This window comes from Bos grunniens, chromosome 14 (genome assembly GCF_055505025.1).
Source record: "Bos grunniens cultivar Pamir isolate PY7600 chromosome 14, Bosgru_T2T1.0, whole genome shotgun sequence".
NCBI classification, from domain to species: domain Eukaryota; kingdom Metazoa; phylum Chordata; class Mammalia; order Artiodactyla; family Bovidae; genus Bos; species Bos grunniens.
In genome coordinates, this window is record NC_141178.1 from 50,969,314 (window position 1) to 50,983,669 (window position 14,356).

The 14,356-nt window shown below is 37.3% G+C and overlaps 1 protein-coding gene across 4 annotated transcripts in view; it reads left to right on the forward strand.

The window, feature by feature from the left end:
* ARFGEF1 (ARF guanine nucleotide exchange factor 1) overlaps window positions 1-14,356 on the forward strand; it is a 132,452-nt gene that overhangs the window by 54,487 nt on the left and 63,609 nt on the right. For all 4 annotated transcript variants that reach the window (XR_015140778.1, XR_015140777.1, XM_086336660.1 and 1 more), the window contains 2 exons: window positions 2,956-3,232; window positions 6,296-6,406. Coding sequence is in view for 2 of the 4 variants with exons in the window: in XM_086336660.1 (XP_086192786.1) it covers window positions 2,956-3,232; window positions 6,296-6,406 (388 nt within the window). In the remaining 2 variants the exon portion in view is untranslated. The remainder of the gene's footprint in view (window positions 1-2,955; window positions 3,233-6,295; window positions 6,407-14,356) is intronic.

The window sequence follows — 14,356 nt, forward strand, 5'->3', positions numbered from 1 at the left end:
TTTAATTGCTTGCTTATTTTTTAAGTAAATTAAACCCTACCGTGCCTTAAGAGTTAGAGATCTACAAAAGGTATTCTCATTCTTATCATGCCAGTCCTCTCCCTCCTGCCTTTCCACCTCTTGGATGTAGCTCATCTCTATGGTTTTTGGTTTATCCTTCTGCATTTCTTGAGCACAAGAGAGCACATGTATGTATGGTTTCATGTATCACCTTTCTTACATGAAAGGTAGCATGCTGTATTAGTTATCTATCACTGCATAGCAGATCACCCCAAACTTCAGCTGCTTAAACCTCATAGTTTAGCTGCTCATCTCTTACAGTTTCTGAGGGTCCAGAACTCTAGTGTCTTAGCTGGTGGCTGTGGCTTGGATTTCACAAGAGGTTGCAGTTAGTTGGCTGTGTGGATCACAGTATTAACTGGGGATGGGGTTATTTAAAGCCTTTACTGGGCTAGAGAATGAGAAGAAAGAGAAACAAGGCAGAAGCCATTATACATTGTCTGTCTCATGATCTGAACTATCACCGAAACCACCCTGGCCTGGTGTGGGAGGAAACTCTACTGGGAAGAGAGGGTCGGAAATGGAGATGGTTGGTGGCCGTCCTAGGAAGACTGGCTTCCACACTGCTCTGGATACTCTTTCATACTTTACTTTTTTCAGGCAGCAGTATTTCCTGGAAAGCATTCCATGTCTGTCCTTAAAGAACTTCCTCATTCTTTTTGACAGATGGTATAGTACTCAAGGATGTACCATAGTCTATTCAGTCACTCTTCCTGTGTTTTAGATTATTAGCATTGGATTATTGCTCATATTTTACAACCACAAAAAATAGTTTTGCTGCTTTTTGAAGAACCACTACAATATTGTAAAGTAATTAGCCTCCAATTAAAATAAATAAATTTATATATAAAAAAAGAATGAGACTAACTTTATCACTTTTTAATGACTCGATCAGCAGATTATGCTGTTTTCTCTTTATGTTCTTGGCACTGTTCTTGTTCTCAGTTATACAGTGCTGGACAAAACCAGCACTGAATGACCATTACTCTCAAAGATCTTAAAATCTGTGAAACATAGAGGGAAAAGTGAGTCTTAAATAATCACACAAATATATAACTGAATTATGATAAAGGCTATGAACATGTGTCAAGTCATGAAACATATTTACTTCTGTGCTATGGATAATTAGAGAAAAGTAGGAAAGGGAAGAGAGTGAAAATTAAAGGGGGGACAGAGTGATTTTCCACATATGCTAAAATATTCTAAGCTGGATATATAATTCATTTATATATACTACTGATAACTTTTCCTCACCTTTCCAAATAAAATCACTATAAAGTGTTCAGTTCTAAAATTTGAAAGGAGAAAATGCTAGTTTCTTTCTCTAGAGTGGTCGTCTTCAACTGGAGGTGCCCAAAGCCACATTTGAGACACTTGCTGGGGTGAGTCATGACCTGTCATGGACTGGGATGTTGCTAAACTCAGTTCAGTACAGCAGCCAGTGTCCACCCCATCCCAACCCCACTCACATATAACAAAGGATTATCTGATCCAAATGTCAGTAGTACTGATAGTGAGAAATCCTGCTCTAGAAAGTGTGAGAGTATATAGAAAATGTTTAAAGGTTATTTTCAGGAACGTTTCTAGAGTTTATACAAGTCTAGGATAAGTAGAAAAAAGCTAGAATTCAATACTGTTCTTGTCTGTAGTTCCAAAACATGTGCTTGCCCTACTAAACCATGGTACAAATTAGCTGAGGTTAGGCTGAGGGTGAAATTGGACTGCAGGTCATAGGTTCCTCGCTGTTAATTTGGAAATTGACTTTCTCATAAATGGGCTAAAGCTTTGGTTTGAGAAGTCTCTTCTGATTGTGTGTGCAACTCGTCATGCCCATCAGTTTCCTTATCTGTAAAACAAGGGAGTTAGATGATGTAGATTATAAGTCTCTTACTACCTTTTGAGCATTAAAATATTTTAATTCAACTTTATAAATTCATATAACTAATTCTGATATTCCACATAAACTAGAATTTTTAATTTTTTAAATTAATTTTTATTGGAATATAGTTGCTTCACATGTTATGTTAATTTCTGCTGTACAACAAAGTGAATCAAAAAGAAAAAAAGAATATATATATATACACACACATATTCTCTCTTTTTTAGTTTTATGATACACATAACCTGGAATGTTACTAGGAGTATGAAATGTTCATATTTGACACTGTAAAGTATTTATCTTTGTGGAAATTAATTCTGTGAGAATGTTTCTTATTAGGTCATGAAGACCAAAAGAGATGTGTCTAAAAGCAATAAAGTGCTAAAAAATGAAACCCTGTGATCTTGATAATTACTGTGTTTAGCATCCTGTAAGGGAGCCAATTTTACATGTGGTATTATATACATAAAAACGACAGGTCTCCTAAAATAAAACTGGAACATTTATAGATAGTTTTTTCATTCTTTAAATGACTGATTGGTCAGAGGCATTTAAGTACTTACTGCCATTTTATTTATTCATTGTAATTTTATTATTTTTAATACATTTGACAAGGTGACAGAAGAACATACTACAGAAAGGTATTCACTGAAAAGTTCCCTCCACTTTTCCTAACTTCTGTCCCCTATAGATAACCATTGTTACTAGCTTCTTATATATATGTCTAGGTTTTGTTTCTGTATATATAAGTAAAAATGAATGTGTGTGTATTTTATTTCCCTGTCTACTTTTTTCCTCCCTTAGTGAAACTTTTATTTGATTTTAGGTTAAGTCTGCTTTTCTGTTGGCAACAATCTAGTTATCATCCTAAGGTTATTTTTTTTTAAATTGTTTTTTCTTTTAAGTAATACATTTACATCATTTAAACACCAAAAATACTGACAAGAGGACACAGTGAAAGACGTCCATCTCTGTTCTTATTGCCAAATACAGGAAATTATTTTCTTTCTTTGTAGTTGCAGGAAGCCAAACAAATGGAAAAAGAAAGGCATCGACAGCACCACCATCTGTTGCAGTCTCCAGTAAGCCATCATGAGCCTGAATCACCTCAACTCAGATACTTGCCACCTCAGACTGTTGATCACATACCCCAAGAACATGAAGGGGACCTTGATCCCCAGACAAATGATGTGGATAAAAGCCTTCAGGATGATACAGAGCCCGAAAATGGATCTGATATTTCCAGTGCAGAAAATGAACAGACTGAAGCCGATCAGGCAACTGCAGCTGAAAGTAATCTTTTTGAGAAAGGGTTTGCGGGGGGGTCGGGAGGGTGGCATGGAGTGTGTATTAAGGGAAGAATGTAGGAAGGCAGTTCTGGTAAAGAAATGTGAAAAGAGTAATATGACCTAATGCATATCGGACACATTGTGGTAACTGTGGACTTCTTCCAGCCTAGTCGGTAAAGTTAATTTTACTTCAGCCCATACAACATCTATTAGTGATATTATGCATTCATTAGTATCTCACAAGCAGGATGATTTACAGATAGGTTTGGAGGAGATATGTTGCTAAAGAGGGTCATAAATGTCTGTGAACATGTTATGTAGGCACTTCAGGTTTCTTAAAATTAGTTTATAGCAAACAGGAGACCTATTTATTTGTAAGGTTTTCTGGAATGTGACTGAGAATTTTAGGACATCGTTTTAAATTCACAAAATACTGTTGTCAAAAGAGTACTGAAATTAAATATGAAAAGAAATCTTTTGAGTAACCACCTGACATATAAAAATACTTATTTTTAAATCCTGACATGTAATAGTCAATGATATTTAGATATTCTCTGGCAGTGTTTTTTCTAAGTATACTTATTTATAAGAAAAAGGTTACAAGATTACAAAAATTAAACTATATTCATTTATATTACAAATTTTCTCTAAAAATAATCACATGCAATCAGTTTTCCTCTCAAACATTGTTCTCAGCTTTAGCTATTCTATAAAATTGCCAGGCAGTGAGTTTCTTCCCTTCATCCCTCCTTAGCTTGGTGTCAAAAAATGATGGAAATTGTTACCTTTCCAATAGAGTTAGGATGGTTAGGGTTTAGTTACAGTTCATCTGAATTCTGTTTTTACTTGCCTTTGAGGAAAATCTTCTATAGTATATTTTCAGCTCTTGACTTTTTTAAACCACATCTTTTCTGTAACTGTGGCATGAACATTGGCAGTGGCGTGAATAAGTGGCTTTTTACTCTCTCGTGCTTTATTTAGTGTTTATTTTAAAAGGGACACTTTTGGTAAACCAAGCATTCTCAGTACTCATGCTAATAGTGAATCCACACTGCCTATAATATGATTTACGTTTTTCTAGTCTGCCCTTGATAAAATTTCCCCTTCTTTCACTGTAAGCTTATAAAGGGACTGATTCAAAGAGCTGATCTATAAGAAAGCTGCAACTTTATTTATTCTTCTATTTCTTCATCCATGCATTCAGCACACATTGATTTCACATACTATGTCCCAGGCACTGTGCTAGGAACTGGAGTTAAAAAGCTGATAAAGGTGTAGCCATTGCTCTTAGGGTATCCATCATCTGCCTGGAAGGTCAGGCATGTATAAATGAGTTATACCCTGCAGGTGACATGCATGAGATAATTCTGTCGAGGAAAGTTAGGAGGTACTTTTGTAGAGAAAGTGATGTTTTAGCTGGATCTTGTTCAGGTAAAGGTAGGAGTTGACTGGCTAGAAAATTTAGGAAGTTTTCTAACAGAAAAAACAACATAGGCTGAGACCCAAGGAATGGAAGCACCTACTGTGTAGTAGACACCACTGTAGGTGCTTTCAGGATGCAGAGCTACAAATACAACATAATTCCTGCATCATATTGTGATTACTTTGAATTTAAAGGTGTTTTTCTCCCTATAGCTATATAAATGAAAATTTTGCCTGTGAGCCATTGGTTCAGAGTGCATGCTCTGGAGTGGGGTCACCTGCTTTGAATCACATCTCTGACACTTCCTGGCTGTGTGACTTCGGCCATAACAGTTAACTTCTGCAATGGTTTCCCATGTGTAATAAATATTACTTTAATCTATTTCTGTCAAATGACTTAAAAGAGAATTGACTTCTGATTCACTAATCATTTTGTGCAAAATTTAGTGACTATATTTAGTTACATTGAAACTATTACTTTTTAGACTCTTGGTAATAATTTTAGCCAAGTAGAGTGCAGAAACACACACCTTAAGAGTGATGGAAAGATTATCTCTCAAGACATTTATGTTTTTATTCCACGGAAGAATCTAAATGCTGTTGTATTGAATTTTTTGTAAAGTTACTGACTTGACATGCTTATTTATCAAATTTCTTCTGTAACATTCAGTATTTTGCAGAATGCAGCAAACAGTAGATTAGGAGCAGTGAACAGTAGGAAGAACGGACTTCTGGAAGCCAGAGTTATAAGTAGTGGTTCTTTATTGTAGGGTGAGTGGAGATCAGGGAATGTAGACAGTAGCACTGTCGGCTTGCATGCGGTCTGAGGCCATTTGGTATAGGGCAGTGGCTCCCAGAACAGGATCCCAGTTCCCAAAGCATCATAAAGTGCTGGTTGAGCCTTCCGGAGATATTTTCAGCATTTCAGAAAACCCAGTGGAAATCCTATTTTTATCTGCAATAGTCTTTACAGGCTCACCAGTTATATCAAGTTTTATTAGTTTCTTGTGTGTTCAGAATTTCTGATTGGCAGTTATATCTGTTTTCAATTACTGTTAAATTGAGGGATGGATTCTTTTTTACTTATTAAATTTAGTATTAATAAAACTAAATTGGATATGTGGAGTCTGTTGGGGAAGAAATAGTAAGGAAGGGCCCAGATAGCCTTGTCTCTGTTTCTTCAGTGACCTTGTTACATTAGAGCACAGTAATAAGCTTGTTGTTATTGGTGGGCCTCATTAATCAAAACAAGATTTAATTACATTTAATATTATTTGATTAGCATGTGGGACATGTTAGAAATGTTTCCTTCAGAATACTTTAAAATTTTTTGATTTTTAAAGGATTATGTAATCTATAGGATTAATCTAAAGGATTAATCTTCTAGAAAACTTGAAGTTGAATAATTAATATTAATAGCTTGTCAAATGAATCATTTTTGAAGTTGACTTGAAATTATAAAACATTTAAAAATATGGTTTGGTTAAAATATTGAAGATTTAAAGAATAATTGCATCTACTTTCATATATCTATTTGATTTTTTCTTTTATTCTTAATTTCTTAGATTTTTTCCATTATAAATGTTTAGTAAAAATTTCCAAAAAGCTAAAATGATATTTTCTTAAATTTTTTTCTCTTTTAAAGCATTGTCTAAAAATGATATATTATATGATGGAGAAAACCATGACTGTGAGGAAAAGCCACAGGACATTGTACAGAGCATTGTAGAAGAAATGGTGAACATCGTTGTTGGAGGTAGTGTATCTGACTTGAAATTAATTTATTCTGTCTTATGTTTTATCTAAGAGTGGAGACAGTTTTTATAATGTGTGGAACAAAAAAGGCTAAAATTGTATGTAGAAAAAATTTTTAAGTGTCTTTGCTTATAAAAGAGTAGTTCCTTTTTTTCCAGTTTCAGTGATAATTTTTAAAAAAGTAAAAATCCACTATTTCCACTGCATTTAAAAAAGTTGATACCGTTTTATTATTATTTTTTGTTTGGTGGGATACAGGCAGGGTATATTCTTCATCCTCCTAAATATGCTAAACTTTATAAATTAGAAACTGTTTAAATTTATTTGGTTTTTAGTATTTTATATCTTTGAAAAAATTGTGATTTCTTATACCTTTATTATTATGACTAAGTCATAATATAGGGTATAGGGTCAAGTCCTACCATGTGGATTGTATTATAAAACTTTTTTAAAGTTTCTTAGGAATTTCACTCACTTTTTTTGTAAATAATATTATAGATTTATAGATAGCATTAGATTCAAGACCAATCCATTGAAGCTTATTTAATTCTTGTATCTTGCATAGGACTAAGCACAGTACCTTGCTACAGATGCTCTAGAAATATAATTAAATGTACAGTATGGCTCTTGAATGACAATAGTACTATTTCAGCCATACCTGATTTCAATTTGTAGCATCATTTCTAATAATATATTTCCTTCTTTAGTTTGAACATTTGAAGCACATATTCATCTGATTGCATTTTAATTTTTCATACATCTTTTCATTCAACAAATACTTAAGCAGCTCATAAAATTTCATGGTTCTGTTCAGTTCAGTTGCTCAGTTGAGTCTGACTCTTTGCGACCCCATGGACTGTAGCACGCCAGGCCTCCCTGTCCTTCACTAACTCCAGGAGTTTAACCAAACTCATGTCCATTGAGTCGGTGATGCAATCCAACCATCTCATCCTCTGTCGTCCACTTCTCCTCCCACCTTCAGTCTTTCCCAGCATCAGGGTCTTTTCAAATGAGTCAGTTCTTCACGTCAGGTGGCCAAAGTATTGGAGTTTCATCTTCAGCATCAGTCCTTCCAATGAATATTCAGGACTGATTATTTAGGATGGACTAGTTGCGCAATCCAAGGGAATCTCAAGAGTCTTCTCCAACACCACAGTTTAAAAGCATCAGTTCTTCACTGCTCAGCTTTCTTTACACTCCAACTCGCACATCCATACATGACTACTGGAAAAACCGTAGTGTTGACTAGGTAGGCATTTGTTGGCAAAGTAATGTCTCTAGTTTTTAACATTCTATCTAGGTTGGTCATAACTTTTCTTCCAAGGAGCAAGCATCTTTTAATTTCATGGCTGCAGTCATCATCTGCAGTGATTTTGGAGCCCCCCAAAATAGAGTCTATCCCTGTTTCTTTTGTTTCCTCATCTATTTGCCATGAAGTGATGGGACCAGATGCCATGAACTTAGTTTTCTGAATGTTGAGCTTTAAGCCAACTTTTTCACTCTCCTCTTTCCGTTTCATCAAGAGGCTCTTTAGTTCTTCTTCACTTTCTGCCATAAGGGTGATGTCATCTGCATATCTGAGGTTATTGATATTTCTCCTAGCAATCTTGATTCCAGCTTCTGCTTCCTCCAGCCCAGCGTTTCTCATGATGTACTCTGCATATAAGCTAAATAAGCAGGCTGACAATATACAGCCTTGATGTACTCCTTTCCCAATTTGGAACCAGTCTGTTGTTCCATGTCCAGTACTAACTGTTGCTTCCTGACCTGCATACAGATTTCTCACGAGGCAGGTCAGATGGTCTGGTATTCCCATCTCTTTCAGAATTTTCCACAGTTTATTGTGATCCGCACAGTCAAAGGCTTTGGCATAGTCAGTGAAGCAGAAGTAGGTGTTTTTCTGGAACTCTCTTGCTTCTTCCATGATCCAGCAGATGTTGGCAATTTGATCTCTGGTTCCTCTGCCTTTTCTAAATCCAGCTTGAACATTGGGAAGTTCATAGTTCACATATTGCTGAAGCCTGGCTTGGAGAATTTTGAGCATTATTTTGCTAGTGTGTGAGATGAGTGCAATTGTGCAGTAGTTTGAGTGTTGTTTGGCATCACCTTTCTTTGGGATTGGAATGAAAACTGCCCTTTTCCAGTCCTGTGGCCACTGCTGAGTTTTTCAAATTTGCTGGCATATTGAGTATAGCACTTTCACAGCATCATCTTTTAGGATTTGAAATAGCTCAACTGGAATTCCACCACCTCCACTAGCTTTGTTCATAGTGATGCTTCCTAAGGCCCATTTGACTTCGCATTGCAGGATGTCTGGCTCTAGGTTGGTGATCACACCATCGTGATTATCTGGGTCTTGAAGCTCTTTTTTGTACAGTTCTTCTGTGTATTTTTGCCACCTTTTTTTTAACATCTTCTGCTTCTGTTAGGTCCATACCATTTCTGTCCTTTACTGTGCCCATCTTTGCATGAAATGTTCCCTTGGTATCTCTAATTTTCTTGAAGAGATCTCTAGTCTTTCCCATTCTGTTATTTTCCTCTATTTCTTTGCACTGATCGCTGAGGAAGGCTTTCTTATCTCTGCTTGCTATTCTTGGGAACTCTGCATTCAAATGGGTATATCTTTCCTTTTCTCCTTTGCCTTTCGCTTCTCTTCTTTTCATAGCTGTTTGTAAGGCCTTCCTAGACAACCATTTTGACTTTCTTTTTCTTGGTGGTGGTCTTGATCACTGCCTCCTGTACAATGTCATGAACCTCTGTCCATAATTCTTCAGGCACTCTGTCTGTCAGATCTAATCCCTTGAGTCTATTTGTCACTTTTCACTGTATAGTCATAAGGGATTTGATTTAGGTCATACTTGAATGGTCTAGTCGTTTTCCCTACTTTCTTCAATTTAAGTCTGAATTTGGCAATAAAGAGTTCATGTTCTGAGCCACAGTCAGCTCCTGGTCATGTTTTTGCTGACTGTATAGAGGTTCTCCATTTTTGGCTGCAAAAAATATAATCAGTCTGATTCAGTATTGACCATCTGGTGATGTCCATGTGTAGAGTCTTCTCTTGTGTTGTTGGAAGAGGTTGTTTGCAATGACCAGTGAGTTCTCTTGGCAAAACTCTATTAGCCTTTGCCCTGCTTCATTCTGTACTTCAAGGCCAAATTTTGCCTGTTACTCCAGGTGTTTCTTGACTTGCTACTTTTGCATTCCAGTCCATTCATAAGCCCTTTTGGAGGAGGTCATCATTACCCTACCATAAAGCCACCAGAACTGACACAGGACTGGGGAAACAGACTCTGGGAGGGCACACACAGAACCTTGTGCACACCAGGACCCAGGAGAAAGGAGCAGTGACCCCACAAGGGACTGACCCAGACTTGCCCGTGAGTGTCCTGGAGTCTGTGGTGGAAGCGTGAGTCAGTGGTGGCATGGCTCTGTAGGGAGATACAAAAGTTTATCTGAAATAGACCATGCTCTGAAGGAAAAAGGTTCTGGAGTGTAGGAATGTAAGATAAGTGTCATTAGAAAGAAACAGCTAAAATCCTATTAAATTCAGAAAAAAGGAATGGTTATTTCTAGCTGGAATTATACAGGAAGGCTTCATATAGGAGGTGACACTGGAACTTAGACTCTATGGATTTATGCAGGTGTAGGGAGTGGTGTTTGATGGTTGGACACTGTTCATGATGGTGTGGGGAGTGGTGGTGATGGTTTTACACTGTTGGCTAAAGTCTGGAGAGAATGACTTGGGAATCAGCAGGCATTGGTTTGGGTAAGGTGGAGAGGATGTTGTGTCATATGGTAGAAAATAAGTTTGAAATAGTTAGGAGCCAACCAAAGGTTGGCGACTTCCTTGGTGGCTCAGACAGTAAAGCATCTGCCTACAATGCGGGAGACCTGGGTTTGATCCCTGGGTCGGAAAGATCCCCTGGAGAAGGAAATGGCAACCCACTCCAATATTCTTGACTGGAAAATCCCATGGACGGAGGAGCCTGGTTGGCTACTGTCCATGGGGTCGCAAAGAGTCGGACACGACTGGGTGGTTTCACTTAAGCGACTCCCTTAACCAATGATTGGTTATACATTCCAGGCTTAGGATTTTGGATTTTGTCCTAGGGCAAAATAAAATTACCACTGAAGATTTTAGAACTAAGAAATGAACTTATCAGAATAACATTCTAAGAAGCTAAGTGGAGAAATAGAAAGTTATAAAAGATCAGTGTGTAGTAATCTAAAATTAAATAGGACAGTAACAGTGGAAATGGAGAGGAAAAACTGAATGAGAAGTGAGATAATAGATGTTGAATCAAGAAGAGCTTGCAGATGATTGACACCTAGGTGAAAGAGAAAATGAAGTGTCAGGAATTCCCAGGATTACCTAAGGATGTGGTGATTCGCTAGCAGGACACATGGCGCTCATCATATAGTAACATTCAGCACTATGATTTATGACATGTCACAGTATGAGGCAAAATCATCAAAGGGGAAAGGTGTGCAGAGCAAAGTCTGAGGAAGTCAGGTGCACATTTCCAGGAGTCCTCTCCCAGTGAAGCTGCCTGAGAAACTTAATTCCTCCAACACTGAACTGAGAAGTGTTGTCTACCTGGGTAGGTCCCTAGAGACTGGAGTGCCCAGAGTTTTTACTGGGGCCTGGTCCTGTAGGCACCCTCAAGCTGCATATTCCTAGATTCCAGATTCCCAGAGAGAACACTGGTGTTACAGGATAAACAACATTATTTGCACAAACTGTTGGGGCACAGTGAGCCACTTCAGTAGTTCTGGGGATGGTAGAAACCCTTCTGAAGTACAAGTTCTGAGGTTCCAGCTATGGGTCAACCTTGCAAGCGGGGCTTTCTGAGCGTAGGCAGTCTCAGGCCTGCTATATTAATATTAGCTCTTCCTGCTCAAGCAGTCGCCCAGTTTTGAGCCTAAATGGTTAAGTAGGTGGTAGAATTATTGACAGAATTGTTGAAGTGGAGGTTGCCATGAGGAAAAAGGGACTAATTTTTATTTTGACATTGAACTTGACCTTCAGGCGTGCCATTCATGTGAAAATGTTCATGAAATATATAATGGAAATATAACACCTGCCTTGATACCTCTTAGAACTCTGGCCTGAGAGATATCAAGCGGGTGTTATAGGTGGGAGTCATTCTGTTAAAATTAGTACTTGAAGTAGATTACCAAACAGAAAGGTGTAGAAGCAAAGGAGACAGCATGGTCTTAGGGGGTATGAATTTTTCCCTGAAAAACCATGAACTTATAAAAGATGAAAGAAAGAGCATTAGGTACCCATGCATTGTTTTAAAGTCTCATCATGTATATTAGGAGTTGGAAGACTGATCTGTGGACCAAATTTGATCCGTCACCTATTTTTGTAAATAAAGTGGCATTGGAATACAGTCATGCTCATTTGTCTATATATTGCCTATAGTGGCTGCCTTTGCACTACAAAAGTAAATTTGAGTAGTGGCAACAAAGATCATATGGCCAACAAAGCCTAAATGTTTATTGTCTGGCTCTTTACCTGAAACACTTGCTAGTTTCTAATACATATGAACACAGACTGTGAAGTGAAAAATTTTTCCCTTGTTTTGCTTTTTTTATTTAGAAAGTTTTCAAACTTTTTAGTTCAATGAACAGTACAGTGAAAGCTGTATGTGCTTTGATAGGGCACTAATTAACAATTTTGCTACATTTTTAAAATTGTCTTTAAATAGACCTGTGTGTGTGTGTCTTTGCTGAACTATTTGAGAATTGCCTGTATACAACATGCTACTTTCACCCTAAATAACTCAGCATATATCTTCTAAGAATAAGGGCATTCTCATACACGACCACAATTCCATTTTTACACCTAGCAAAAACAACACTCTTTTAAGAATATCTAATATAAAATTTAAAAATGTTCCCAGTTGTCCCCAAATGTGTTTCTTAATGTCCTTTTTTTTTTTTCTAGTCCAGGACATATTCTAGGGACACTCGCTGCATTTGATTTTTCTCTTGGGTCTCGTTAGTTTAGAACAAGTCCTCTTGGCTTTTTCTCATCTTTCATAACATGTATTTTTAAGAGTATAATATTGTCTTGTAGACTGTTCCACATTTTTAATTGATCTGATAGTTTCCTTATTTTGATTTAGAGTAAATATATTTGGCAGAATACTGCATTGGTAATATTGGTATATTACATCATATAAATTGGTACATAATGAAGTTACCAGCTGTTGATATGTTTAGATTACTTGGTAAAGATAGTGACCACCAGCTCTCTTCACTATAAGGGAACCTTTTTCCCTTTATCATTAATAAGTAATCTGAGAGTGACACTTTGAGATCATATGAAGATACATTCACTTAGTGGCTTTAAAATCAGTGTAGTGATTTCATAATTCTAATAAATTAACATCTTTCTGTGAGAGCATCTCCCTTTAAAAAAAATACTGTGAGCTCATAAATTCTTCTATTGTTAAGTGTGTTGTAATTCTTTACCGTCAGGAATCCCTTCAGGGTAATTCTCATGTCCTTTTGATGTGATTGCATTGCTCTTTGAGCAGATTACTTAATTTGAAATCCCAGATTTATCCTAAATGTATCTATTGGTGTTTTCTATACAGTTACATTGAGCTATTTATTCTTATCCAGTGTTGAATTGCTCTGACAGTCTTTCCTAATTTCCGTCATTTTGTCTTACGATTCTGTATTCAGAGAGAATGTTACAGGGGCTTTCCAGTACTTTATTCATCAACGTCCATTCTGCTGCTTTTCATATTTTTGTATTTCAGTAATTTTGTTTTTGTCTCAAAGAATCCTGTTTTTCTTGAGCTTCTTTTTTCATAGCACTTTGTTCCTGTTTGATACAGTATTCTTTTACATATATCTGGGAGTACTAATTAAAATTGTTCCAGCTATAAAATCTCTCTCACCAGGAAACCCATTTGCTCAGAGTGCTGACCTTTGTCCTTACTTTTGGTCTACAGACTTTGCATTTCTGTCTATTTGGAGACTAGAAAGACTAGGAACCCTCCTCCACTGTTGGTGGGAATTTTAATTTTTAAAAGCCACTATGTAGAACAGTATGGAGGTTCCTGAAAACACACACACAAAAAAGACTAGAAAGGGTAGATTAAAGAGCTTTCTCAGTCATTTTGTGTGCTCTGTTTCCAGTTCTCATGAGGCTTTCCTCTCCAGAATTTGCGAGCTGACTGTGATCCAAAGGCAGACCTTGTTTCCCAGCTGAGAACTAATCATAAGAAGCACAGGCCTCCCCTAAGCGAGTGTGGTGTAGTGGTCCTTGGGCTGTGCTGTAAGCACAAACTTAAGCCAGGTGAAGCTTAGGATAAATGCTCTTTGAACATTTCATAAATTCTAGACTTGGAGTCGGGGGTGTTCTTCCAACTTGTTGGTTTGTTCCCATCCTTTGCCAGGAAGTCTTAGGCTGCCTTCCTTCAGTTAGGGCTTTATTTAGCATTAGTTAAGCAGAAACAGTTAGAATGGAAGCACAGAACTTGTAGGAGATTTCACTGCTTTACCAGGTTGGTTTTCCCTCTGTTTATTGCAGCGCTCTGAGTGAGCTGGGATACTGCTCTCTCCCTACTACCTTCTTCTTAGGTTATAAGACCTACTATGCAATTCCTGCTCTTCAGTTAACAGGCTGATTTCTAATACCTTCTCCATGATAATGGCTGCGGACAGCTCTTCTGGTAGACACTGGCATGGTTCCCCAGGATTCCCCTCCTACCCTATAGCCCTTGGCCTTCTTTCTATCTAGGCTTCAGAGTTTATTGGAACCCACATGGCGCAATTCAGCAACCTCTCAGGTAGCTCTGTCCTTTGTACGTGTTCAGTCGCAGGCTTTTGACGTTGGCTTTTCCATTAATATGAACCTATCTTTTTTTTGGAGGGGGTCATGTTATGTATGTGGCTTGTGGAATCTTAATTCCATGACCAAGGATTGAAC